Source organism: Mustela erminea, chromosome 16, assembly GCF_009829155.1.
Source record: "Mustela erminea isolate mMusErm1 chromosome 16, mMusErm1.Pri, whole genome shotgun sequence".
Classification (NCBI taxonomy): domain Eukaryota; kingdom Metazoa; phylum Chordata; class Mammalia; order Carnivora; family Mustelidae; genus Mustela; species Mustela erminea.
The window spans coordinates 83,620,466-83,647,364 of NC_045629.1; the positions used below are offsets into that span (position 1 = coordinate 83,620,466).

The 26,899-nt window shown below is 63.8% G+C and overlaps 1 protein-coding gene across 1 annotated transcript; it reads right to left on the bottom strand.

Moving 5' to 3' along the window:
* Nucleotides 1–26,375, bottom strand: LOC116575164 (maestro heat-like repeat family member 5). The gene is given in 27 exon segments (XM_032316358.1): nt 1–4,070; nt 4,072–4,254; nt 5,664–5,819; nt 6,634–6,810; nt 7,240–7,383; nt 7,620–7,731; nt 7,921–8,058; nt 8,388–8,572; nt 8,870–9,014; nt 10,068–10,222; nt 10,466–10,615; nt 11,712–11,806; nt 11,874–12,009; nt 12,391–12,495; nt 13,077–13,172; nt 13,675–13,863; nt 17,220–17,355; nt 18,325–18,401; nt 18,510–18,632; nt 18,790–18,939; nt 19,414–19,533; nt 19,879–19,995; nt 20,344–20,427; nt 20,938–21,086; nt 23,232–23,386; nt 23,429–25,719; nt 26,295–26,375. Coding segments are annotated over 26 exon segments (3,456 nt in total). The 5' UTR covers nt 23,575–25,719; nt 26,295–26,375; the 3' UTR covers nt 1–4,037.
* Nucleotides 26,376–26,899: the final 524 nt, after the last annotated feature.

Sequence of the window (26,899 nt, forward strand, 5' to 3'; positions counted from 1 at the left end):
GGGGACAAGGGTGCCCGTGGCTCCCCCGCCTCTGCGACCTGGCTCAGCCTGAGGCCCCAGCCAGCCCAGCAGTCCCAGGCCTGGAAGGACAAGGGCCCTACCTCAGTCTGGGTCCAGGCCCGGGGACCTGGTTCCTGCAGGGGTGGGGGAGAGGGGCTGGCGGGGCCCAGCTCTGGGCAACAGCTCCTACTTCCACCCACCTCGAGTGGGAGCCCGCGTCAAGGAGTCTGGGACCTTCCCTGTGGTCCCCACCGCCCAACACTGTCCCGAACGTCCGGAAGCCACCTGTGCCCCTCCCAGTAGAGCTCCAGCGAGGGCCACAGGGTGGGTCACCGCCGCGAGGAGGCCGCGAGGTCTGCTGGGATCCTGGGCTCCAGGCCAGGGCGCGGCCTCACCACCAGCCTCGCACATTCTCCCAGGCACGGGCTGGGCGGCTGCTCTTCCACACAGGAGGGAGCTGGCCCAGGACAGGCGCCACCCCTGAGGGGGTGCACCAGGAGACGCACACAGCCCAGCTGCCCAGGCCAGCCCTTCTGTGGCCGCCTCCTCGCAGCCTTGCCAGGTTTAGAAACCGGTTTGTTGTACCATCTAAGCCGGCTTGAATCAGCTCTTTGCTGTGTGCCCGCCCCTTACCTGAGCCTCAAGGCCACCCTGTGGCCCACACTTCCCACCGAGAGTCGCAGGCCCCCGCCGTGTGCACGCCAGGCCAGGGTTCCCCGAGTGGCACTACCTCCAGGCCACTACTGGCCGGCCTGGCCGTCCTCTCCGGCCCCGCGCAGGCTGGGCTGGCCCTCACAGCTGCCTTCCCTCCACAGATGTCAGCTGGGACCTCCAGGTCCTGACAGGAGGCAGCCTGAGGCCCACAGACTCCTCCTCCCACCCCTGAACCCGCCACAGCCAGACTCCTCTTCTGGTCACAAACCCACGTGCTGGGAATTTGGGCGTCTGCTCGTGACCTGAAAAGGACAGCAGCCTCCCCCTTCCGTGCCCGCCCACCAAAGCTGCAAGTCCCCCAAAGCTGCGAGTCCTCTCAGCCGGACTCTGGGTCCTCATGCCCTTGGCCACTCAGACATCAGGACTTTCTGGCCGCGGCTGTTCCCATGTCTTGCAGAAGAAAAGCCCTGGGAAGGGTCTAGAACATTCTAACGCTCCACAAAGCAAGAAAGTCTAAAGAAAGAGTCCAGGGGCAGGGCTCACAAGAGAAAGGACTCAAGTTCACGACAAGCCGGGTGTGACAACTGAAGCGACGCCCCTAACAGTGGCAATGATGTCTCCCTGAAGCATCATGAGCTGCAGGGCAGGCTGGGCTGCTTCCCCCAAAAGGATAGGCTGAGTCCCAACCTCCAAGACCCCAGAACGGGACCATCCATGGAGATGGGGCCCCTGGAGGCAATGGCGTTAAATGGGGTCAGGTGGCGGCCTCGGGAGGAGGGGAGGTGCCCACACAGCCATGCAGGGGGGGCACCACGTGGGGGCAGTGACGCCGCACGAAACCAGCTTCCACAGCCGGGAGGTGACAGGCGTGTGGTTCAGGCTGGTGAACCAAACCCGCCGAGCGGGACAAGGCTGGCAGCCCACCCTCAGGGACGGAGGGCGGAGACAGCCGCCATGTGGAGGGCCGGGAGATTCACGACAGGAGCACCTGTCACCGCGTGTCTCAAGAGTGACAGAATTCCCACAGGCACGGGTCAGCAGAAGTATCAGCACAGCGGCACAGCGGCACAGCAGGACAGGAGTGCGGGCCCGCCCGGGGCCGTTAGCTGAAGCATTTGGGGAAATGCGCAGAGTTTTGAAAAGTAAAAAGTAAGTGACTGCCAGTGGCTCCAAGATGGCATATCCTCGCCGACGGAGCTCCGGCCACCAGCAAGCCTGGCCGTGCCACCCAGCCACACTCCAGGGACAACCGCGTCCCCAGACCCAACCAGCCCGAGATGACATTGCTTCCTCTTGGGCAAAACTCCAGAACTCCTGCAAAGTGAGGATGTGGGGAACCCTGCAAACCCAGGGATGCCTCCGTGGGGAAGAGCAGGAAGGCAGGGCCGTGGAGTGGAAGGCAGTGGGGACCCTGTCGCTCCCCCAACACCTGAGCCGCCGCGGGACCCCACGGTCCCACCGAGGCCAGTGGCGAAGGCTCACACGTGTCTCAAGAAGTCTGTAGCTGCTGAAATACACGGAGAAACGGAGAAAGACTTTGTGGTTCACGACTGCAACTTAGTAACTTAGCAACTTAGTAACGCAACTTAGTAACCGTGGGATGTTGTAGCAGACAAGCAGCTCAGCGATCAGTAAGACTCGGAAAGCGGCTATTGGGCTTCCACGCGATCTCTACATCCCCACATCTCTTCCGCCACGCGCGAGACAGGGGTCCCCCGGGCGGACATGGGTGGGATGGAACCAGAACTGGAAGCCCCTCCGGGCACCGTGTCCATGGGGGGGCACCCCACACACCCGGCATCGCACACACGCCGCTGCAAGTCTAGGCCATGGAGGCTCCAAGGGGAGGCAGAGGGAAGCCGACAGGGGCTCTGCCTCTCGCGGCCTGAGTGAGGAGCAGGAGGAGACACCTGAACTGAGCGGCGGCAGCACGACACGGACCCGTGTGAGGACCGGAAGCCGTGCAAATACCACACAACCGGGGCAGCTCAGAGCCGAGACGTCAAATCCGTCCCAGGTCCTACCGGTGGGACAGTACGAAGGACTCTGGAATGGGGCGCACACAGAGAAGGACCCGCAATCCGGAATGACAGGGTACCAGAGCAGGAAAGAGACCCTGGGCCACGGGCAGAAAGCACCCGTAACAAGACTTGACGCCGAAATTCCAGGGACGGGAGCCACTTGGAGCAGGTAACAGCCCAGTGGGTGACCATAACCTCTGGGGACACCAGGAGCTCACCAGAAGGGAGCCAGATGCAGGAACCACGGCCAGGCCAGACCAGTGGAGGCGGCAGGAGGATGGGTGCCAGCAGGGGTGCTGAGGGTGAGGCAGAGGCGGGCGTGGAGAGCAGAGGTGGAGAGAAGACAGCGTGGGGCCACGGGGAGAAACTGTGGCACACAGAGGGTCACCAGCACCCCACGGGCCCCGCAGGGAGTCTGGCCCTGCGCTAGATGGGGGGGCACAGCCAACCCGCCCCCCCCATCCCCGCTGCAGATCTAGCTCTTGGCGGCTCCCGGCACCAGCGCCGTCCCCGAGCAGCGAGGGATTCCTGCACCAGACCCAAGTGCAAACCACGGCCAAGTAACACGTCTGCCTATGCAAAACTCAAAACCACACAACCAGAGACACAGGAAGCAAAGTCACAAAGTCACAAACTGGGCAAAAACACAAGTAACTCACCGAGTTCCCACCCTGGAGCACGCAAACGGCTCATCGTTCCCACGCATCCGAGCACACAAACCACAACACCGCAAGCACTGGGCGGAGGGCTCCTCCCCTCGGCCCCGCCAGTGAGGCGGCACCCATGGGAGACACTGTCCTCCAGACGCTGAGAAGCCCGGCCTCCCTCTCTCTGGGCAGCTTCGCCCCCAGACTGCCGGCCTCCCCCCTACCCAGGAAACATGCACCGTCTCCCAGCCTCAGCAGGACCCCCGGACCCCCACACCCCCACCAGATCCCGCGGGGGCCAGGTGAGACAGCCTGCTTGCTGCCCAGCCCAGGAGAAGCCTGGATTGTGGTCCCCAAGCAGCAGGGAGGGGTCCCCGGGGCCAACTGAGAAACAAGCCAACTGCTAGAAATCAGAGCTGCGGTTTCTTGTTCGCGCACCCCATGCACGTCCAGCTCCTTCCCGCCCTCCTCAGCAGGAGACGTTGATGGAGTGAGGGGGAGTCCTGGGTTCTGGGAGAGACGGGGTCCTCCCCAGGTCTGTGCTGGGGGCATCATGGGGGCAGACCCCCGAAGGCCCTCTCACCTGAGCTGTGGGCTCCGCCGTGCCCCCAGGGAGCCAGCCCTCGGTTCACGCCCTCGGACTGAATCAGAGGCCCCCCACGGGCTTTCAGTGCCAAGCCCGCCCTGTCCGGGTGCCCCTGAGAGGGTGCCGGGCCTAAGCCCATTCCCAGAGGCCCCCGAGGGTGCACGGCCTCCATCCGCCTCCCTGGCCTCCTTGCCCTGTGGCCAGGAGGGCACTGGCGTCTTACCGTGTAGATGAAGATGTCGTTCTCGGCGCCCAGGCCGTGGCCCCACGCCAGCTTCCCGAACAGCTCCTTCCGAAACTCCCACTTGAGCAGAATGGCGCAGCGCAGGAAGGTGAGCTTGGTGTGCTGGGCCGGGGAGAGACGGCCTCAGGCTTCCTCTCGTGGGTGCCCTCTCGGCTACACCCCAACCGGCTGGCCTTCTGCAGCCACACCGGCCTGGAGACAGTGAGGGTCCCGGCCCCATGAGGACCCCACTCACAGCTGTGCCCATGCCCTGGAGGGGCTGTACCCACGGAGGGGCGCCCCACAATAGTGTCTTTACCCACCCGTACACCCCATGGGTGTTCCACTCTAATTCACAGGAAAACTCAAGAGGCCAGTGGTCACTCTGGCCACCCCGGCTTCCTTCCTGACCTTGAGGGGTTCTCTCAAGGGCTAGGGGACAGGCTTCCAGGAAAGGAAGACCAGCCCCTCAATAACCAGCACCCAATAGCCACAGCCTCTAGTCCCAGAACCCTCTAGAAAGTCTCTGGGTCCCTCTGTCTCCAGATAACCCCACGACCTCGGGTTGTGGGGTCTCTACGGAACTGATTAAGGTCACAGGGATCCTGGGCGGCCCTAGGGTAGCCTGACCTGTGTCATTGTAAGGACAAACTTGGACACACACACAAGGGGACGACCGCGTGAGGACACAGGGAGAAGATGTGGTCTACATACCTAGGAGAGAGACCCTCAGAGGGGACCAGCCCTACCCCACCCTGAACCGTGCAGTGGCCTGAACTAAGACAGGCCTGTTCCCAAGTGGGCCTTTCCCTGTCTTGCTGAGTTGAGGGGGCACTGGCCCACCCAGTCTTTAAGCAAAGCTCCGTTTCTTCCCAAGTCTGCCTGCCACGTGCTCGCACCTACGTCCGCAGGAGACTGAACTCTCCCCCAGCAACAAGGAGGCCCTGATCACAGGCCAGGCCGGCACTCCCCCTCCTCCTGACGTCCGCTGGCTCGGAGACTGCACTGCACTCCCTCACTAGGAGGCTTCTGGCCTCTGGGCAGCTTATCCAGCTTCCCAGGCTTCATAAGCCCGCCTCCTCCAGGCAGCCTCTCCTGCTTACCTTGACACTCTCCTCCCAACGCCCATCTGCACCCCTCCACCTCCCACGGGCGGGCGACACTGCTGCCTCCTCCTAGTCTCCCGTCCACCCCCCGCCCCCCCGCTTCCTCGGCCACGCGGGCTCTCAGCAGCCACCTGGCACCAGGCCCTCTCTCCGGCGGGAGGGTCTCCTCGCCGGGTCAGGCCACCAGAGAAGGGTCCAGAGGGCTGGGTCCCGGGGGGCGGGGGATGGCCTGGAACTGAAGGAAGCCCCTCTGTGGGAAAGAAGCAGTTTCCTGCGGGCTCAGGAGGGACTGGGGAGGGGCAGCAGGCAGGCCTGCGTGGGTAGGGGTGAGGGGGTCCGAGCCAAGGCATTCGGTGATTGGAGGCCCGCCCTGGACAGCCGCTCGTTGGGCCCGCTTGCCTGTGCGGCGCGAGGCCGGGCGCTCACCGTGGCCACGTCGGGGCAGGGGTCCGCCAGGTGGAGGAGCAGCGGCACGAGGGCCTGAAAGGCGACGGTCTTGAGCTCCGGCCGGTACTTCCTGCCGCCGCTGTGGAGAACGTCTCCGAACAGCGAGATGGCTCCTCCCCGCACCGGGGCCTGCTCCTGCGGGACGGGACGGACGCGGGGAGCCCTCAGCCGCCAGCAGCCCACCCCCCACGTGCCCCCTCTCCCACCTTCGGCTCTGGCCTCAGACGTGGTGCGGCGGCGGCCTGGGCCCTCACGCCCGCCCTCTCCACTCGCCGCTCAACCCTCGCGGCGCTGACACTCGGGCCTGTCCGGCCCGCGGGGCTGCCTTCTCTCCAGCCGGTCCCCGCTCCTCCCGCCACCCCTCCAGTGGCTGCAGCCCTCCTGTTGGGTTGGCTTCTTGCCCCCAAGGTTTTGCTCCGCTGTTCCGCAGGTTCTCTGCAGGGCCTCGGGGGCGTGCCGGGTCGGGGCTGGGGCATGGGCCCTGTGGCCAGACCTGGGACGGTCGAGCTCTGTGACCCTGGCCGGATGGGGACCCTTCTGGCTTCGGGTCATCCTGGGGCCTCCACGGCCTCACCCAGCCTCGGGGACCGCAGCACACTTGCCCCTAGACACCTGCCCACCGGGCCCTGTGGTCCCTCCCGGCCTCGCCCCTCCTGCCGCTCCTGCCATCAGCTCCTGGGCTGCACTAGGGATCCCCCAGATCAGGGCCGTTCCTGCCCCATCCCCCAAACTCCCCATCCCCGTCCCCCACTCTGGTCCCCAGCCTCCCGGTGGAGGAGCATGTGGCTTGGGCAGGATCACAGTCCCGGCAGCCCAGAGGCCTCCCAGAAACTTGCACACTGTGGGCCGTTTCCGCAGGGCTCCAGAAGACTCCACCCACAAGCCCTGGGGTGGGAGGGGGGAGCGGCTTCGGCTGCTCCGATTGGCTGCGCCGCCGCCCCGCCCTCACATCCTCGAACAGCGGCAGCAGGTGCTGGGCCATCTTGAGGCTGGCAGCGCCGACGCCCTGGGTCCCCAGGCGGTGCAGGATGTCGCCCAGGATCTCCATCAGGCCCATGAGGTCCTTGGGCTCGGGCTTCCCGAAACGGTCCAGCAGCCCGGCCAGCTGCCCACGGAGCAGCACCACCTGCGGGGCAGGAAGAGACAAAGCCACTCCACAGCCGCCCTGCTCCCTCCCTTGCGGCCTGTGGCCTTCTGCACCTGCCCCACCGTGTCCCCCTCCCCCATGGAGCCCGAGGCTCTCTGCCCGCCCGCCTCCCTGTCACAGGCAGCAGGGGCCTGAGCCCCGGCCCTTGCAGGAACACCCAGGTGGTGTGGCTGTCAGGTGAGGAAGCCAGAGTCCCAGCCCCCCAGCCCCTTCCATTCCAGAAACCCTAGGAGCCCCAGCCCTAGGCAATACAGTGGGGCTTCCTAAAATTCCCACCCTCTCCTGCCTGGGCCTGACTTGCCTTCCCCGCCTGTCCCGTCCAGTGGGACCATCAGAGGGGGCTCTTCTCAAATGCCTCCTCCTCCCTGCGGTCCTCCTGGCCTAGGAGCAGGCAGACCCTCGTCTCACCTTCGTGGGGTGCATGAGCGTGCTGCTGAGGCCCTTCAGGCTCATGGCCCGCACCAGCTGGTTGGGGTGGTTGAGACCCAGGCTCAGGAAGCTGTCCACGGTCCTCCGGGACACGTACTGGGTGAGCTCTTGGCTGTTGAGAAACTGAGCAGTGTGGGCACCGTCAGCTGCCCAGGACCAACAGCCTGTAGCCCAAGGGAGGTCGTGGGCTTGGGCTTAAGGAAGCATTTCCAGGCAGCAAGCGGGTCGGATGCGGAAAGCAGAAGTTAGGAAGCCCCCATATCGGAGGGTCCCAGAGGAAGTCCGATTCTCAGAACTTCTTAAGGGCCAGAGGACAGAGGCCAGGAGCAGGGGCAGGGCAGAGCCAAGGAGGGGCTGACCTCCGTGATGATGAGAATGGCCACGATGTTGTCCCGTTCCTCGGAGCTCTTCAGGGAGATGACTGCCTGCCCCAGGACAGCCTTGACCTCACAGTCATAGTGGGCCATGGCCCTGGAGAGGCAGACACAGGGGCCTCAAGGTCTTCATCCTTGGCCAGGGGTTCCCCCAGCCCCCCTCGACCTTGCTCAGTCAGAGACACGGCCCAGGCAACAGAGTCTAGGGGACAGGTCCCAGGGTAGGGTGCAGGGGGGCCCCATGAGGGATGCCATCTGGGCCGGGCCCCCCCAGGCTCGCGCTCACCTAGCCAAGAGGGTTACTCCCTCTGTGTAGGTTTCCAGATGCTCGAAGAGCTCCCAGCCTCGCAGCAGCTTGAGGTGGGCAAACACCTCCCAGTAGTTGGTGGTCCAGAAGAGACCCTTCAGGGCCTCCAGGCAGGTCCTAGGGGCACGTGGGGTGTTCAGAGGAGGAGAGTCGGGGCTCCAGGCCGGGGTCTCCTCAGCCGCATCCTCCCTCTCCCATCTGGGCCCGGGGGAGCGGCCCCCTTCCTAGCTGTGTCTCGGGATTCTGGCTTCTGCCGGCTTTGGGTCGCTGGGGCCCTGCTCCCCGGACTGCGAGCCTCTAGCCGGGGCCGGAGTTCACCCCTTTCTGGGTCCCCAGCACTTAGTTCCGGGCCTGGGGCCCACCAGGGCCTTCCACGGGTGCATGGAAGGATGGCCTGGGGCCCGGGGGTGCGGGGCTGGGCCCTGAGGCCGCGTTAGAGGTCTCACCTGCAGGGGCTGAGGGGCTGCACCTCCAGGACGTCCTCCTCGTAGTCCGAGATGCCGTCCGCCGCGCCCAGCTCGAACAGGTAGCGCAGCTGGGTGAGGAGGCCCACCAGGAGGCCCGCAAAGGCCCAGCGCACGGTGGCCTTGTACTCCCGGGTGTACAGGAGCTCGTAAATGGTGCCCAGGGCCTGCAGCAGGCGACAGAGCCGGACTCGGGGAGGCAACACCCTCACTGGGGCCAGCGGAGTGGCCGCCACCCCACCCCACCCCCACCTGGGCCCCTGCTGCCTGTGCCTGGTGGGGGCTGGGAGGTCCACGCTGGGGTTCAGCATCGAGGGTCCTTGGCGGCTCCTGATGAGACCCTCCTCGGCCGGGTCACCCGGGGATCCCACAGGACACCCCCCGAATGACAACGCCGCTGCGAGGGGGGCGGGCGCTGTGGGCACACGGGGGTGGGGGTGGGGGGGTGGGCGGAGGAGGCTCACCAGCAGGGAGATGAGCTCCGCTGGCTGGCTGAGCCTGAGGAGCTTCCCGGCGGGCCGCACCTTCAGCTTCACGTAGAGCAGGGTGAGCACCCTGCGAGCCAGCTTCGAGCTGCCCGCCAGGGCCTTCCACAGCAGTAGGACCTGTCTGGGGAGGCAGGGAGCCCAGTCCCGCCAGGGGTGGAGGGGCCGGTGGGATGTGACCCTCGGGAAAGCAGGGTGACCTCCTCGCCGTGTGGGAGTGGAGGCGACTGGGCCCATCGGGGGCGGAGAGGGAGCCCTTCCCTCGGGGAGCCCAGGAGGCTGTGTCCTAAGGGCCTGTGAGGTCGCCCTCCCACCCCCGCTCAGAGCCCGCAGCCCAGGCTAGCTTTCCCTAACGTTAGAGCTTGTTCCCACTGTGCTGCCGTCCCTTGCCGAGTGACCTTCCCCAGCTTGCTTCCTCCCTGGGGACGTGGGGCTCAGCCCTCAGGCGCCTACGATTAGATGGACCAGGCAAAGGGGCACCACATTGAGTGTGTCTCCCTGGGGACGGGGGGGGGGGCTCATGGAGCTGCACGCCTGGGAGCCCTGCTCCCTGTTGAAGGGACTGTGGCCCTATGATGGCCTGGTGCTCCCCAAGAGGATCCTGGGGCCACCCTGGTCCGCCAGCGCCCCTCAGACTTCAGGCCACACACACACAGACCACTCAGGGGTGCTCTGACTGGGGCTACTCCGCAGCCCAGGGCCCCCCACTTTGTCCAGGGCTCCAGCTTCCTGCTGCCGGGCCCATCTGACATCCTCAGGTGCAGCTTAGAAAGTGAACACTAGCCCCAAGGGGCAGTGGGGCGGTCTGTGTGTGGGCCCGGGGCCCTGGCCAGCTGAGGGTACTGCTTGGGTTAACCCAAAGTTAGGTCCTTTGGGTCGCCCAGCTGACCTCCGAAGGCCCCTGCGATTTGGCCTCTAAGGGCTCTCTGAGTCTGAGGGACACTTCCATGCTGAAAGTCCCCTTCCTAGGACGGTTGGAGCCTCCTTTAACCCCTCAGCCTGGGACAGCTCCAGGGAGCCCCTGGCCTTGGCTCCAGAGTCTGGGAAGGAGAGGACAGGCGGGCGAGCACACAGCGGCCTGCTCAGGAGCGGGGGAGTCTGCCCGGAGACAGTGTGTGGTGTCTGGAGTGGTGAGGTGCAGGCATCTGCCTCAGGGTCATGGGCACAGGGGACCTACCTCTCGGAGGGGTGACACAGGGACAGTATCACCTCGACAGTCTCTTGGGTGTACTGAGTCCCCAGCACCGTCACCACCTTCATCATGGTCTGCAGGACGCCCTTGAACATGACAGAGGACAGCTCCTGAAACAGGCCCTGCAGGATCTCGGCCACCTGCGCGTGGAAGGGCAGCGGGGAGCGGGTGTCACCGTGACCGCCTGGGGCAGGGCCCTGGGGCCTCGAGGAGGCCGGGCCGTGCAGTGCTGGGGGCCGGGGGTGCCCTCCGGACCCACCGCCTCTGGGGCTCAGTGGCACTGGTGACAAGGTGTACGTGCCCACGGGCTCACGGACACGTTGGAGGTGCAGCTGGCTGGCTGGCTGCCCGCCCCCGGCCCGGGGCCGGCCACGAGGTCGCACCTGCTCTCTCTTGACGCGGGATTCCTCCAGGAGCAGCAGGAGCAGCTGCGAGGCCAGGTCACACTGTGGCTGGCTGCGGCTGCCCAGCCTCTCCACGAGGGTGAGGACGAGCTGCGTGTGCTGGGCCACCGTCAGGCTCCTGTTCAAGGCCTGGGCCGGGGTGCAGGGTGGGGGGTGGTGAGGGGCCACGGGGGCACTAGCCCCGGTCTCTCCTATGTGGGCCGAGGAGAGGGGGTACAGCTCTGACTCCGAGGCGGAGTGAGAGCCAGGATGCAGATGTGCAGGGACCCTCGAAAGGACCCTGCCCGGTCGCCCCTCCCCACCGGACTGTTGGTGACCCTCCTCCCCAGCTTGGCTCCATGGTGACTGCCGCTGCTCCAGACAGTTGCTCTGGGGATGGTGATGGGAGCAAGCGGTTCTGTCCGGAGGTCAGGGCCCCCCAGGAGCTGCCTACAGCCAGGGACTGACTAGGAGTCCAAGGGCCCAGCCGCTGCTTCGGGGGTGCGCTTCACACCGCTGCCCTCCTGTGGCTTGAGCTGAGACCACCCGCCCCCGGCTCGACCCTCGGCTCGTCCCTGCCGCTCTCTCTCCCCTCCCTCCTCCTGAGCACACAGCTTCGTCCTCGGAACTGCCTGGGAACCCCGGGCTGTTTCCAGGGACCCCACCAGGACAGCAGGCTTCTGAGCACCCTGCCCCCCGGGAGGGCTCCTGGGGGCCGTCTGTGTGTGTGGAGGCAAGGGATTGTGGCTCCTGTCCCAGCAGGCTGGGGGTCAGGCCCAGGGACCCTTGCATGAAGGCAGGGAAACCGAGGCAATGGAAGGGTTGGACACCCCCCAGGCCATTGGAGGCGGAGCTCGGACTTGAACCCAACCCTGGACTCCCAAGTCTTCCTTGAGGGGAGGGCGGGCCTGGGAAGGAGACACCCAGCACAGGGAGGGCAGAGGCCGAGGGGAAAGCGCGGGCCAGTCCCAGCGGACCGACCCACTGTTACCCTCCTGAGGAACCACAGAGGAAAGGCCATGAGGAACGCCACGGGGCCGAGGTCAAGGAGAACCTTAGACCCTGACTCGGCGGGGGGGTGGGGGGGGGTGGGCGCTGTCTCCAGGTCACAGGCGGGAGGGTGCGGCGTCCAGCCCGCTCCACCTGCCCAGCCCCCCACAGAGGTGAGAGAACGGGCGGGCGGCGCTCGGGGGCTCCGGGGCTCCGCGTGGGGCCCGCCGCCCCTCCCCCGCTGCAGCAGGACCACCTTCACCACGTTGTAGCACTTCTTCTCTGACTGCCTGTGGGCCTTTGCCTCGAAGTTCTTCATCTTATTCAGAAGAATGAACTGCTCCGTGCTCCCTGAGGAGGCGCATCTGTCAGGAAGCCGGGACCCTGGCGGCCGCAGCCCCCCGGGGGCCCCGCTCACCCTTCTGCTGGATCAGAAGCTGCAGAAGCAAGTAGATGCTCTGGCGGGAGTGGCTTCGCGTCACTGGGTCCTTGTCCCGCCACAGCAGCGCCAGCAGGCCGAGCTGGTGGCCCAGCAGGGAGGGTGTGGCCTCTTCCTGGGGAGGCCGTGTGGGTGAAGCCGGCCTGGGTCCTGTGCTCTCTGTTCCCTGGGCCGGAATGCGCTCCCTCTGCCCCCCCCCCCGTCTCTCTCCCCACCCTCCTCCAGGTCTTTGCTCCGAGGCAGCCTTGCTGGCAAGATCTCCCGGACTGTGCTATTTGAACCGCAACCTCTGCCCCAGGACAGGGGCAACACAGCGCCTGTGTGTCTCCCCCAGCCCCGTGCCTAGCCACCGGACGCTCAGCGAATAGTGACTGTGAGACCTGGGGGGAGGGTCGGTCCGCAGGGAGGCAGGAGGGCCCTGGGGGGTGTCCTTGCTCCTCCCCTCGCTCGCGCCCTTCCCCTCCTCCCCACAGGTGCAGGGCAGGGGGACACGCACAGTGAGCGTCACGTAGTCCACCGTGTACTGGAGGAGCAGGAAGGTGGTCTGTGCCGCTCGCTTGCGCTCGTGGCTCTTGTCTGAGAGCAGCCAGGGCTCCATGTGCTGCCGTGGGGAGGGGAGCCCGTGGGCCCTCGCCGCCCACACCTGGCCTTGGACGTGGCCGCTGGGGCCGAGTCACAGCGGGGCGATCGCAGCCCGTCCCGCCCCCGGATGGTTCACCCCCCCTAGGTCTGGCCACCGGCCCGGCTCCCTCAGGTGAGGCCAGGTCTGGGACCACGGGACCCAGAAAGCCCTGGGGCGGCCTCAGTGGCCTCAGGGGCTGCAGCGGCGGTAGGGGGTGGTGGGCAGACGGGAGCCAGGAAGTTTGAGGGTCTGTCTCCAGCTGTGCAAGGGCCCGCATCCCATCGTTCCTCCCCGCCCTCAGGGGCGCCTGCGTTGGAGGTCACCAGATCAAGGTCACCTGATCCTTGCAGAGTCCTTAACTCTCTGAAACGCCCGCCGCTGCCTTCGTGAGAGGACAAGCCCTGGAGCCCTTGGGTCAGCGGTGTGGTGCACAGTGGCCAGCCTGCCCCGCCCCCGTATAGGAGGGGCCACCCTGAGTGGACCTCAGAGAGTCCAGGGCCCGGATCGCGCTGGGCAGCGAGAGCCGCCAGTTCTGCGCCCCGTGCCCCGCCGGCCCGCACCTGCAGCAGGAAGCACATCTCGTCCATGCTCTTGTTCTCGGAGAGGAAGCTCTGGAGAAGCAGGTCCAGCGCCTGCATGGATTTCTTGTACAGCGCCTGACGGGGCAGAGCGCGACCCTGCGTCAGGGTGGTTACACCAGCCTCTGTGGCCGACACGCTCGCTGTCTCTCCCCTGGGGCTCCGTGAACTGCTCCCGATGAGGGCTTGGTCACTGCTCCCTGCGGGGCTCAGGGAGATGGCTGTGACATCCGTGCCGGACCCTATCCTCACCCTGGGCCCCAGGGAGGACCGGCAGCCCCCTTGTGCCTGCCAGGTCTTCCCGTGCTAACTGCTGCGGTGTTCCATCTGCCCCCAAGGCCTCAGGAGGGGACCGAGCCCAGGGAGCCACAGATGTCCCCACGGGCGCACCGCCGGCCCGGGCTGCACCCCGAGGCACTCCTCCCAGCACGGAAACAGAAACCAGAAAGTACTTGGAACTGAGTGAGGACGAAAACACAATGTGTCAAAGTCGATCATCTCCACGGATACGCAAAAACGTCTGACCCCCCCAGCATCCGCCTTGGCAAATGAGCTCAGGAAACCAGAAGGATAAGCGAACCTTCTCAGCCGGACGGGGAGCGCCTGAGGGCCCACAGGAAGCCACAGCCACGGCCCACAGGGCACCGAGGCGGGGTCTGCCCCATGAGACCCAGGGCAAGAGGATGTCTGCTCCCACCCGTGCCGGTCCGCGCGGCGCGGAAGGTTCTAGTGAGTGCGGGAAGCCAAGGAGATAGGGCAGGCATCCACACTGAAGAGAAAGGAGACCCTTTATTCCCAGAAGCCATCAGAGTCCTACAGAGTCTCTAAACGGTTCGTCAGTGGTTCAGCAGAGCTCCGGGAAGATGTAGGATCAATGTAACGAAGTCAGTTGTATTTCTGCATACCGGCAATGAACAAGGGGAAAGGAAAAAAAAAATTTTTAAGATTTTATTTATTTATTTGACAGACAGAGATCACAAGTAGGCAGAGAGAGGGGGAAGCAGGCTCCCTGCTGAGCAGAGAGTCCGATGAGGGGCTCGATCCCAGGACCCGGGGATGATAACTTGAGCCAAAGGCAGAGGCTTTAACCCACTGAGCCACCCAGGCGCTCCAAGGGAAAGGAAAATTTTAAATATTACTGGCAATATCAGAAAAATATGCAAAATACACAGGAGAGAATCCAACGAAAGGCGTGCAAGACATCGCACACGGAAAACCAGGGAGCTCTCGAGGGGCTCAGAGACCACCGAAGTGAACCGGTCGGCACGTCGAGCGCCTCGATTACAAGACAAAATGATTTCCAGATGTCAGTTCCCCCTGATCTATCTATGGAATCAGTGTACGTCTAGCAGAAGCTGACCTGCTGGTTCTGTAACTCAGATGTAAATGCACAGAACCTAGACATGCAGAAACAACTTTGAGAAAGATGAGCCAGTATGAAGGACTTCTACCACTTCCGAACTTACCCGAAGCTCCCAGGGCAGGACAGGGTGGCCTTAGCATAAGCAGATGGACAGGGCCAGGGAGCCCGGGCGGCGCAGGTAGGGAAGCCTCCGTCCCCTGGTTTCGTGCTCTCAGGGTCCTGTGATCAAGCCTGAGGTCGGGCTCAGCCTGGAGTCTGCCTAAGGCCCCGTCTCCCGCTGCCCCTCCCCGTCCTGTCCTGCTCCCTCACTGGCCCATGCTCTCTTGCTCTCTCTCAAACAAATAAATCCTAAAAAACAAAATGAAACAAAGAACAGATCAACAGATCTGCAGACCAGAACAGAGGCTAGAAATGGAAGCAGACACACGATCAGCGGATTTTCTAGGGGCAGAAAGGTGACCCAGAAGAGAAGGGATGGTCTATTCCATGCACGGCTGGGCTCTGGGGGGGTCCTGGGTCAACCGGGTTCCACGCACAAGAAGCTTCGCTCCAGACCAGACCCCCATAAGAGCTCAAAACGTCATGGACCTGAGGGTAAAACCTAGGAGACAAATCTTGGTGACCTTGGCTGAAGGAAAGAGTTCCTTGGTACAACACCAGGAACACGGTCCCTGAAACTAAAAATAGGTAGATTGAACTTCGAGTCAAAAACGTCCTCTCTGCAGAAAACACAAGATGATACAAAGATGAGCCACTGATGGGAAAAAAGTGTTTTCAAATCACCTGCTAAAGGACTCAAATCGCAATTAGAAAAGGGACTCTAGGGGCATCTGGGTGGCTCAGAGGGTTAAAGCCTCTGCCTTTGGCTCAGGTCATGATCTCAGGGTCTTGGGATTGAGGGAGCCTGCTTCCCCCCTCCTCTCTGCCTGCCTCTCTGCCTAATTGTGATCTCTGCCTGTCAAATAAATAAATAAAATCTAAAAAAAGAAAGAAAGAAAGAAAGAAAGAAAGAGAAGAAAAGGGACTCTAGACACTAATGACCAAACAGATAATCCAACTTACAAATTAGGAACAAGATTTGGACAGACAAATCTTCCCCAAAGAAGACATAAAGATGGTGAAAAGCACATGAAAAGATGTTCCGCATCTTCGTCAGCAGAGAGATGAAATTCGAAACCCCCACTAGAATCACCGACCCCCGCAACAGAATGGCCAGAATGTAAGACCGACTCCAGCGTGTGCGGACAGGGACGTGGAAGGACCCGGAGCTCTCGGCCGCGCTGGGGGGGCTATGAGGCAGCGCAGCCCATCCGGAAGGCAGTTTGGCGAGTCAAACACAGCCGTCCCTGTCCTGGGTATTCACCCCCAGGTCGAAATCAGGTTGGTACAAAGAGCTGCACGCACAGCAGACTATCCCAAAGAGTCCCAAAGCGGAAGCGACGGGTGAGTACACCAACCCTCGGTCACCCCCAAACTCAGAGCCTGAGCTGCAGCAGAGAGCACGGGGCCGCAAACAGCAGCTGCGCGCTGTGGATGAGCCTCTGGGCCGTTCCGGCGGCAGGGCGAGTCCAGGCAGAGAAGCGCGTACTGTGCGACACAGCGGCACTTACAGGAAGGGAGTTCTAGAAGATTCAGACTCTATGACGGCAATAGCGAGAAGGAGGGACTCCACGGTGGCCTGAGGAAGCTTGGGGTGATAAATACGCCCGCCATCCTGATTTTGAGGATAGTCTCAGAGGGAAAATGTGTAAAATCGCATACTTCGACTGTGCACCCTGTTCCACTCTGGGGGTCAACCCCGTTAACCAGACCCAGCTCCCGCGCGGGGTCGTGCCCAGTGGCATCCCGTCTGGCGCCTGGCCCGTCCCTCCTCGGAGCTCCAGCTACAGGTCGGGCTTGGGGTCCAGGCACACCCTCCTAGCTGCTGGCCGCTCCGGACCTGGCCCCCACGCATACGTCCCAGTGGCTGGCTGGGGCTCGAAGTCAGCTGCTTTGGCGCCAGAGCCCCCCAGAGGGTCAGCGGAGACCCCCAGCGGCTGCATGGTGGTCCCCTTCTCCTGTGTCCCCCACCCTGCCCTCTGGAGCTGCCCCAAAGTGCCCCAGCACGGCTCAGGTCCCCGCCTTGACTTGTTTCCATGCCGGTCTGCTGTCTGTCACCAACAGGGCCAGGGACGTGTGTGCCTAGTGTTAACACTTAGTGGGCTGGACATTTCACTGCCTGCTCTGCTTTATTTTCATGGGACCAAACCCAAAGTCCTCAAAGAATAATGATTCCTGGGGGGGCCGCGTCCCCCAGCCTCCGGTTGGTGCACCCCAAAAGGCGGGTCACCAGGCCTCCACTTCCCGACGGATGGAGAGCACGCTGGCCCGCACTCTGGATACCTGGGACCTGCATGGGGTGCATGTGTCTCTGCCGGCCCCTGGGGGGACAGCACACTGGGCCCAACAGCAGAACCGGACCGACTGCAGGCAGGAGCGGCACACGCTTGGGGATTGCTTTTACGCCCTTGTCCTCTCTGAGCCTCAAAACATCAGTGGGGCAGCGCGGAGACCAGAGCCCCACTGCAGGGACAGACCTCAAGACGCAGGCTTTCCCAGGGTCAAGGCAAGGCTGCAGCACAGCCGGGATGAAAGCCGTCCCGGGCCAGGGTTCTCTCCCATGCTCTTCTCGCTCGCACACGCGGCGAGGGCTCGGCCAACCAGCCCAGCACCCAGGACCCAGCACCCAGAGACGGGAGAGCGGCCCGGGAGCAGGCAGTCACCAGGACGTCCGGGGCCGAGTCTAGCGGAGGTAAGCAGCTCTTCAACCTCTCCCCGGGCGGGAGCACGAACAGGGTCTGCAGGCAGGTCTGCAGGATCTGGGACTTCACCACGGGTTTGAGGCTGGGCCGCAGGCTGCTGGAAGAAGGACAGAGATTGCGGACTTCTCCACGGAGCCGGCTGAGACAGACGCCCAGCAGGGAGAGGCTCTCACAACCTAAAATTCGGAAGTGGGCCTGGATTCCAGAAATTTCTCACACGCTGGCTTGGTGGGGGGGACGCTGTAGGGGAACACAGAGCTCATTCAGCCTGGGGGAGGCCGTCCCAATGCGTTTGGGCTCACTGGCATCTGCGGTCATTGTCAGCAGCGTGAGTGGGGTCAGGGGTCAGCCAGTGGAAAAGGTCAGGGCCAGAGCGTAGCCAGTGTTAAGGTTCAACGTGTGACCAGGATCAGGGTGTGTGGCCAGCGTCAGGGCTCAGCGTGTGACTGAGGCCAGGATTTGGTGAGTGACCAGGTCAGTGCTCGGTCAGTGCCAAGGTCGGCAACCTGTCTGGGATAGGCCACAAGGCAAATGGGTCCCCTGGGGCACCTGCCTGAGCCCCCCGGGGCACCTGCCTGAGCCCCCCGGGGCACCTGCCTGAGTCCCCCGGGGCACCTGCCTGAGCCCCCCGGGGCACCTGCCTGAGCCCCCCGGGGCACCTGCCTCAGCCCCCAAGGGCACCTGCCTGAGCCCCCAAGGGCACCTGCCTGAGCCTCCCCGGGGCACCTGCCTGAGCCCCCCGGGGCACCTGCCTGAGCCCCCCGGGGCACCTGCCTGAGCCCCCCGGGGCACCTGCCTCAGCCCCCCGGGGCACCTGCCTCAGCCCCCCGGGGCACCTGCCTCAGCCCCCCGGGGCACCTGCCTGAGCCCCCCGGGGCACCTGCCTCAGCCCCCCGGGGCACCTGCCTGAGCCCCCCGGGGCACCTGCCTTGGCCTCCGCGGGGCCGGCCCCTCCCACGCACCGCGACCCCTTTTCCACATCCATGTCCTCGCACACACGTGGACTCCCGCCCCGTCCACAAAGGACTTGGCCTGTCTTCATTCCCGGACCCCAAAGGAGAGTTACCTCAGTTTCACAATGACCAATATGACCTTCTGCCGGAAAAGGGTGGCCAGGAAGTTGGGCTCCTTTTGAAGGATGCGCTGGTCGGGGGGGCAGGGTGTGGTCAGACAAGAGGCGCTTGGCCATGAGTGCCAGCCCGGCTCCCCATGCCGGGCGCCCTGCTCACTGCCCCCGTGGGCACCGCTCACCAGGAGGCACTGGATGAGGTCTGGTATCTGAGTGAACTTGTAGCTCTGGGTGCCGTCCTCTTGCCTGAGAGCTTTCGTAAGCATGATGGCCGCCAAGAGGAAGCTGGTTTTCAGGATGTTGTCCTGTCCGTGCAGAGTCGTGGACGCTCAGCAGGGGGTCCCTTGTCCCTCCCCCTCCCCCGCAGAGCTCAAGCACCCCGCCCCCCCAGCTCAGAGGCCGGGCGGCCCCCGTGCACACGCAGACGCCCCGCGCCCCGGCCGCCCGAGCCTACGGGCTCACGTAGCAGCTGCAGGAGAAGTAGTAGACCATCCTGGAGATGACGTTGTCCACCCAGGGCAGGATCTGCTCCCGGGTGTGCAGGGCCATCTGCCCGTAGCACAGCAGGTACGTGCTGCTGACCCACCTCCAGTGCCTGTCAGGGTCTGGCTGCTGTGGATGGGGAGCTGGTCGGTCCCACACTCCGGTGCCAGCCCTCCCCCAGGCGCCCCCAGCTCGCGCGCCCCTCCAGTCGGAGCTTCTGCCTTTCCAGGCAGGCCAGGGCCTCTGAGGGTCTCCCGCGCGTCCGCTCTTCCCGGCGAGGAGCCGAGGACCAACAAAACACAGGGGCCCCGCGCAGACCGGCAGGGGAAGTGCCCCGGTGAGGAAGCTGGGGTCAGGGCAAGCCCACGGTCGCCAACCGTCAGACCCCACCGAGGCTCCGGATCACACGTGTGGGGCCCCAGCAGCCAGGGTCACAAGGGCCAGGCCACAGCAAGAACTGAGACGGTCTGAGAGCCACGCACTGGCCGCTCAGGGAAGCAGGCAGGGCAGCGTCCACGTTTCCAGCAAGCAAACGGAAACTCGGGGTGCCCGCCTGATGTCTGCGGGCCCCAGGCCCTCCCGCCCGCCGGCTGCCCACTCTACCGGGCACTCCGGGGACGTGAAGGCGGTCCTCAGAAACCTGGTGCGGCCCAGGTGCTCCAGCAAGGCCCACACCGCCTGCAGGTGTGAGGAAGACACGATGCCGACGGTCTCCGCGATGCCCTGCGGGGCCGGAAGAGCCCATGAGTTGGTCCCCGTGTGGCTGCGCGGGGTGCTCTGCCATCTCCCGCCCATGCCTCCCACGGGCCCTACAAAGGCAGGCAGGGGAGCCTACCCCAGACCTCAAGGGCGTGCATCAGGTCAGAATGAAGCCAGGCCACAGCTGCCGTCAGTCCCGAGGTCAGGACCAGGCAGCCCCTGCGCCGGGGGCCCCGTATACCAGCGCAGGGCTGGGCGCTGTGGGAGTCGCACAGCCGGGGTGTGGAGAGCGGAAAGGTCAGGCACCCCGAGTAGCAAGGCCCGTGCTGGGGACTCAGGGCCCCCGGGGTGCGAGGGCGGCAGACCCACCTCCCGCTGGCTGCTGGACTGGTGGGACAGCTCCAGGAGGTCCGCCAGGTGCCTTCTCACTAGCTCCTGGTCGGCAGTCTCTCTGAGGATCAGCCCAAAAACGTGGAAGAGGAAGGTCTGGGAGGAGGAGGCACGGAGCAGGCGCTGGGCCGGCAGCAGGACGAGGGGCAGCCGCCCCCGCTGCGTGAAAGACGCTGGGGAGCACCCCCCGGCCGCTGTGCCCACTGCCTGTGTGAGACTGGGGGAGGCACGTGGGGTCACCGCAGCCCCTCCCCCCCCACCTGGTTTGCTTCCCGGCTGGGCCTGGGGGGCTGTCCCTGTGCCCAGAGCTTCGGATCATACATTCCCACTTGGGGAGTGGGGCCGGGGGGTGCCTCAACAGCCACGTGCTCCGCCACAGTCAGAGCCTCGTGGGGGTCTCAGAGACCACAAAGGACACCCTGGGCAGCATCACCCAGGACTGACCTTCTCCAAAGGCTGCTTGAGCTCCAGGTTCAAGGGCGCCAGGAGCTCCTGGATGCCGGTGTCAGCCACCTCCTTCCCGATGAGCTGCAGGCAGGACACAGGGCTTGGGCCCCACCCGCCCCACCCCAGGGAGCTGGACACCAAATCCATCAGGAACCCCCAAGGATGGCGCTCACCTGTGGGTGAGCAGGGAAGACAAGCTACTGCCAAAAGGTAAGGGGAGATTTGGGGGTGCTACCCTCCAACAACCCACTAGGGCACTCGCTTCAAGTGTAATTCTGGCCAGGTCTACTTCTCCTTGATCTCTGGCAACCTGTAGGACAGAGGCTGGTGAGCCCCTGATGGCCTGGCCCCGCTGGCCTCTCCTGCCACAATCTTGCCAGCCTCAGGGCCTTTGCACAGACTCTTCCCAACTGGCTGGATTTCCCCTCCTCCCTGCCTCTGAGCAAGAGTCCCTGAGCCTGGGCTGGCTTTCGGCCAGATTCCAGGTCCCGAAGCTGAGCTCTCTATGTGCTTGGAGCCTTCTCCCTCTGTGCGCACCCATCCTGAGGCAAAGGGGGGTGTCAGGGGCGAGCGGGTCTCCTAGAATCCCACCTGGGTTTGCTCCTTGATGCAGTGGTGGATGGTGTCCAACACCACGTTCTTCTCCAAGACAGACATGGTCCTGATTTTGTCAACGAGGGCTTCCTCCTCGAGTGGTCTGTCTTTCAGGGGCTCCTCCAAGATCGCCCTCTCTGGCTGACCTGCAGACCGCAGAGAAGCAACCCTGTGTCGGGGGGCGCCAGAGAGAAGCTGCACCCCCAGTCCTGGCTCTGGCTACGCCCCTGAGTCATGCGGCCTGAGTGACTGTCTTGGCAGTGTGTCTGCGTCTGCGTCTGCGGGAGAGCGGTAGGAAAGCAGCCAGCCAGACTGAAGGCCGGACATGCAGAGGGCAGACGCCTCTCGGGACAGGGGGCTGGGACACAGCTGGGAGGCGTGACCACCTGCAGAAGCCAGCCCCCCAGCAAAGGGAACGCGCCTTACGACAGGAGTGCCGAACGCCAGCCCAAGAGAACAGGCACCCGAAGTTTGTCATTTGGAATAAAAACTTAGGTCTCTCCAGTACTTGTCACACCAGAATAATCAGCAGGCAGTGACGATACTGGAATTTCTAAATGAAAACTGCAAACGTACTGAGCAGACTGGGCTTTGCTATTCAAGAGATTCTCTAATATTCTAACATTCTCTCCCAGAGGAGAAAAGAGCTTTCTCAGCGGGATGCAGAGACCGGAACAGAGTTTTCGGGCTAGCATTGCAGTCAGCACAGCCCACCATGCAGGGGACACAGAAAAGATTTTTGCCATGTGGACAGCAGGTCACTATTACTGCATAAGGACCTCTCCTATGACCGGAGATGGGGAGGAGAGATGCCCAGAGGAAAGCCTGGCCGACAGAGAAATAAGAAGACGGGACCTCGCTGCTGGTTAAAGAAACGCAAATTAATACCACCAGAGATGGGGCGCCTGGGTGGCTCAGTGGGTCAAAGCCTCTGCCTTCGGCTCGGGTCATGATCCCAGCTCTCTGCTCAGCGGGGAGCCTGCTTCCTCCCCTCTCTGCCTGCCTCTCTGCCTACTTCTGATCTGTCTCTGTCAAAGAAATAAATAAAATCTTTACAAACAAACAAACAAACAAACCCCCCAGAGACAGGAGATGTGTATCCTCGAGGCCGGGCTGGAGGGGGGCAGGGTGAGAAGTGAGGGCATTTTCCCACCCCCGGGGCCAGAGGGGGCAGGAATTCGTCCTCTTCAAACGGAAATTTAACAACAGGTCTCAAGCATAAATAAAAATCACGTTCAAAGCCACTCAGCCAAGAGGCTTCCTGTCTCGGGCCCCAACACAGCCTGGGAGCGAAGAGAACCCGCAGAGCAGGTTTCCAAGCGCTCTAACACTTTGCAACGCTGATCCGTACTTCTTTGATCAGGAGAAAGAGGTGGGAGCGAAGCCAGGGCCCCCCAGGAATGGAAACAAAGTCAGGCCTGGGGTCAGGTGTCGCCGGCCGGAAGCAGCGTCACCTGCGGGCTCTGCCCTCCCAGCCACGGCCTGCCCCACAGTCTCGGGCCCACTGGTGTGTCCCAGCACACCCACTCGGGGACCCCCCACCCCAGCTGACCCCCACAGCCAGGGTCACTGCTTAAATCGAGAGCCAGGCCCAGGCTGCCTATTAGGCGGCCTCACAGGTGGCGCTGCCCCCTGCCCGCTGGACCCGCCCCCTGCCCGCTGGACCCGCCCGTCCTGCTATCCTGCTCCTTCCTTCATTCAATAGAAGTTTGTCCGTACAAATCTGCTATTTGACAGACACCGGAACCACAAATAACCGCAAAATGCTTGCGTTTACAGCACTCTCAAAGGGTCTGGGCCCCCAGAGCGGGCGGGAGACCACCCGCCACTCCCTTCCCAGGGTCGTAGGCGGGGCAGCGCCGAGGGGGGACGCCGGGTGTCCCGCCTCCCGCACCTGCGCCCGCAGAGCTGTGACCCTGACTCCGTGGGTACAGGGCCAGCTGTGGCCCTTCACGTCGCCGCAGGCAGGCAGAGCAAGGCTCCAAAGCAAGCCTCGACCACTGGTAAGGCTCCAGAGACCCTGCCTTTCTACAAGTTTCTGTCAGGTGCAAACGAGCTGTCTCCACCCCCGGAAGACGTGAGACCCCAACACCCCTCGGTGCGGCCCTAGGCCCTGCGTCCCTGCCCTGCACAGAGCAGACGCTCAGACAGTGGACATGAGGGGCCTGAAATGAGGGAAGGGGTGCGCTCCAAGGCCAGGGGACCAGGACAGTGCCGACCAGAGACAGCCCAGAAGGCCCTTGAAGGCCCTGGACCCCCGCTCTCCACAGCCCCCTGCCCACTCTACTCACCATTGTCCCACTCCTGCTCCTCTGTGGGGGACAGGCAGTTGGACCTCCACTGGGGACAGTGAGGGTCATCGCTGGGGGCAGCCACCATGGACAGCGGCACCTCCTGGGAGCACAGGTCCTGGGGTGGGGGCAGAGGGTAGGACCAGTCAGACCCACTCAAAAGGGGCCAGACCGCACTGGGGCCCCTGCCTCAGTCAGTCACCCCAACTCTACCAGGTACCCCCAGCAGGTCACCCAACCCTATCAGGGGACCCCCCACCTCAGTCAGTCTCCCCGAACTTACTGGGGTCCCCAGGGGACATGGAGAGGAGGGAAGGATGGGGTTCCTACCTGGAGCTGACATCCAAGGCCCTCCCACCTTACCAGGCCCCAGGCTCCCTCCCTAGACACTCTGGGATTCCGAGTCCTGTGATCGTGTGGCAGTGACCACTCGGTCTGTACTCTCTGCTTCCCACTGTCCGTACAACTACAGCTCAGGGACCAGAGAGAGGTGCCAAAGAAGCTTTAGCATCTGGCCTGAGCTGGGGGGAAGGGTCATGTGCCCCATAGCAGCCTGGGCCCTCCCTGGCCCTCACCAGCCTCTGACCGTCCACACCCAACCACCCGTCTACCAGGCTCCCCAGCATGAAGAGATGGTGAGGGGCCTGGGTCTGGGCACCTTCTGGTTCAGAGGGCCCAAGACAGGCCAAATTCTGCATTCTCAGAAGGCTCCAGGTGCCCCCGATGCTGCCAGGCTGGGCTCAGGGACCGCCTGGAGGCCCCACAGACCCTCTCTGGGCTGGACCTATGTAACCCAGATGCCTGCAGATAGACCTCCCTCAAGGCCCTGACCTGGGGACTCTTCTTCTGAGAGAGGGCACCTCTGAGACCATGGCCACCCTAGGGCTCTGGCATCCTGTGGACCCCCTCCCGCTCCCCTCACCTCAACTCCCCGGGGCTCCCCAAAACTGTCCATTCACCCACCACTGCCCCCAAAGGACCCTCAGACCTCTCCTGAGCCCTGACCTCTCTTCCAGCCTCTGCCTCAGGCCTCCCAGAAAGCACGGCCTCCAGGGGGCCGTCTGGCCCTCGCCCACCAGCCCTCACCCGGCACCCTCCCCTCTGGAGGCAGGGGGCGGTCTGCACCCCAAAGCCCCAACGTGTATGGGGATGAAAGAAGGCGCGCAGACCCACGAGTCTGTGCCTGCGAGTAGATGCACCCAACGGCGAGCCGAGGAAAGCGGCCAGCCTCTCCCTGAACGGCGGGCACCTGGGCACCTGGGATCTTTCCCCCCGCCCCGGCTCGGTGCCAGCGAAGACATGGGCACCATCTGGTGTTCGTGAGTCAAACCTGTGTCTCGGGACCTCGTGCCCCTGTGAGTCTCCCTGATCCTTCCCTCTGGCCACCTTTCTGCCCCCACTCGACAGACGTCTGGGGTCCCTCTGCCCCAGGCCTGGAGGGTATGACAACTGACAAGTTCAGCCCAGTCCTGCCCTCTGTCCCAAGCCCCCCTCGACCAGGCGTCCCCCACATCCCAACGTCAGACCCAGACTTCTCGCCCAGACGCTCCAGTGCCCTGTTCCTTCAGGGGCTGCGTCAGACCCTTCCCTCCCCGCCCTGGCTGAGCTGGCTGTTCCCTCAAGTGGGGCCCCTGCGACTCCTTCCCGACCCCAGCAGACCCCACTCTTGCTCTGGCGTGACTCGTGCTGACCCGTTCCCGAGGGCGCCCCCCACACAGGTGCGGGTCCACACGCAGACCCCCGTGGCCTGTGCTCTAGCTACGGGCTCTGGCTTGGTGTTGACGTGTTTGGAGAAGACAGTTTTCCCTGGATGTTGAACCCCCTTCTTGCAGATTGGTCCCCAAAACCCTCTTCATGCTTAAGACAAAGGCCATAGTCATCCATTGCAAGCCTGGGATGAGGCCGGGCTGCTACTGGGGACGGTGGAAGAGCCTGGGCAGGTTTCCTGGAGAAGGTGAGGTGAGACCCCAAAGTCAGAAAGGGGACAGTAGACCTGAAGAGGTGACGTTAGGGTGGCTCATGGTAACCAAATCCCAAAGAGGATACTTTGGTCAGAGAGGACAGAGGTCACCTGGGGAGGCAGCTGGGGGAGGGGCGAGGGCGGGTCATCCTCCTCCTGCAAGACCCCGCCTCTCCCTCCTCCTCTGCCGGATCAGTGACCTCCTGGCTCCCTGCTGCCCACACACCCCCCCATGCCGGGTCCCCTCAGCCTGCAGGCCTTAAGCTCTGGCCCCCCCACTCCGTCCACCTCTGCGGGGGTCCCCACGGGGTGGGGGGGGGGGTCGGCAGCCTGCAAAACTGCGCAGGCATCCCGCAAGTCAACTTGGCAAGGAGGGTCAGGCTCATCCCAGAAACGCATATGAAAGATGTTATTCACCCATAAACATTGTTTAAAAGGTCACGGAAGACAACAGCCCTGAGGGGGTGTCTGCCAAGACCCCCAGAGTGCACAGTCGTTGACTGGGAATCCTGCTGCTGGGAATCTAATCTACAGAAAAGTGAGAGATGCATGAATAGACTCAGGACTCAACTATGCTTCCTGGGTTTAAAAAAAGCCAGACGTGGGGGCGTCTGGGTGGCGCAGTTGGTTAAGGGTCGGAGTCCTGATTTTGGCTTAGGTCATGATCTCGGGGTCCTTAGTGGAGAGTCTGCTTCTCCCTCTCCCTCTGTCCCTCCCCTGGCTCACACTCACCTGCACGCTCTCTCTGTCTCTCTCTCCCAAATACATAAATAAATCTTTTTTTAAAAAGCTGTGGGTGGTCAAAACCAGAGGAAGGAAACTGCGGGCAGGGGTTAAGGTCATGTTCGTGAAGACTATCCCATGGTGTGGGAGACACTTAGGATCCCACACGGAGTCACGAAGTCCTAGGATTCTCATGGAAAATGACAAGGGGTCTCGAGTGCAAGGTTCAGGGGGCTTTGCCCCCAGGCCCCTCTCACCGGGGTACAGCCCGTCTGTGGCGGGCCCAGCCGACCCTCTTTGGAGACGGAATGCCCATTGAAAACCGAAGGCAGTGCGGGGTTAGAACAAAGGTAAGGACAAGACAGGTCAGTGGACACTACCTGGGGTCCTGAGGGGCAGGGCCAGCTCCGGAGTGGGGCGGGGAGGGCTGCACGGGGCACTCTGCCCAGGCCTGAGGTCCAGGGAGCCGGAGAAGACAGGAGGGTCCGGCCTTGGAGCGGCCTGTGTGGGCTCACGGGCTGCGGGGGGGGCGGGACGCAGCCCCTCTGGGCCAACCAGGGCCTCCTTTGGGCCTCTGAGGCCCTGGGAGACGGTGCGCCCAAGGTCACTCTGCCTCTCGAGGCCCCGAGCGTCCCGCGGGAGGCCAGCCGCCATCAGACAGCACAGGAGGTGTTCTCTGAGAAAGGGTGTGGACGTGGGCTGTGTTCTCGATGACCAGCCGCCAGGGGACGGTGGGAGGACAAACCCGAGTTCACAGGGGCCGGAGAAAAGCCAGCCCGAGGCGACGCGAGGGGCGTCGTGGCACATGGTTCGTGGGGGAGCTGGGGAGCACCAGGAAGGACGGAGGGGTGGGTCCAGCCAGTACTTACGACTGCTGGGCTGCCGCTCAGCTGGTTACAGGCACCCCCAAGAGACGCCACTATGAGTCACGAGTCCCTGTCCCCAGGGCTCACTGGGGACTCGTCTCCTGAGAAAGTGAGTCTGT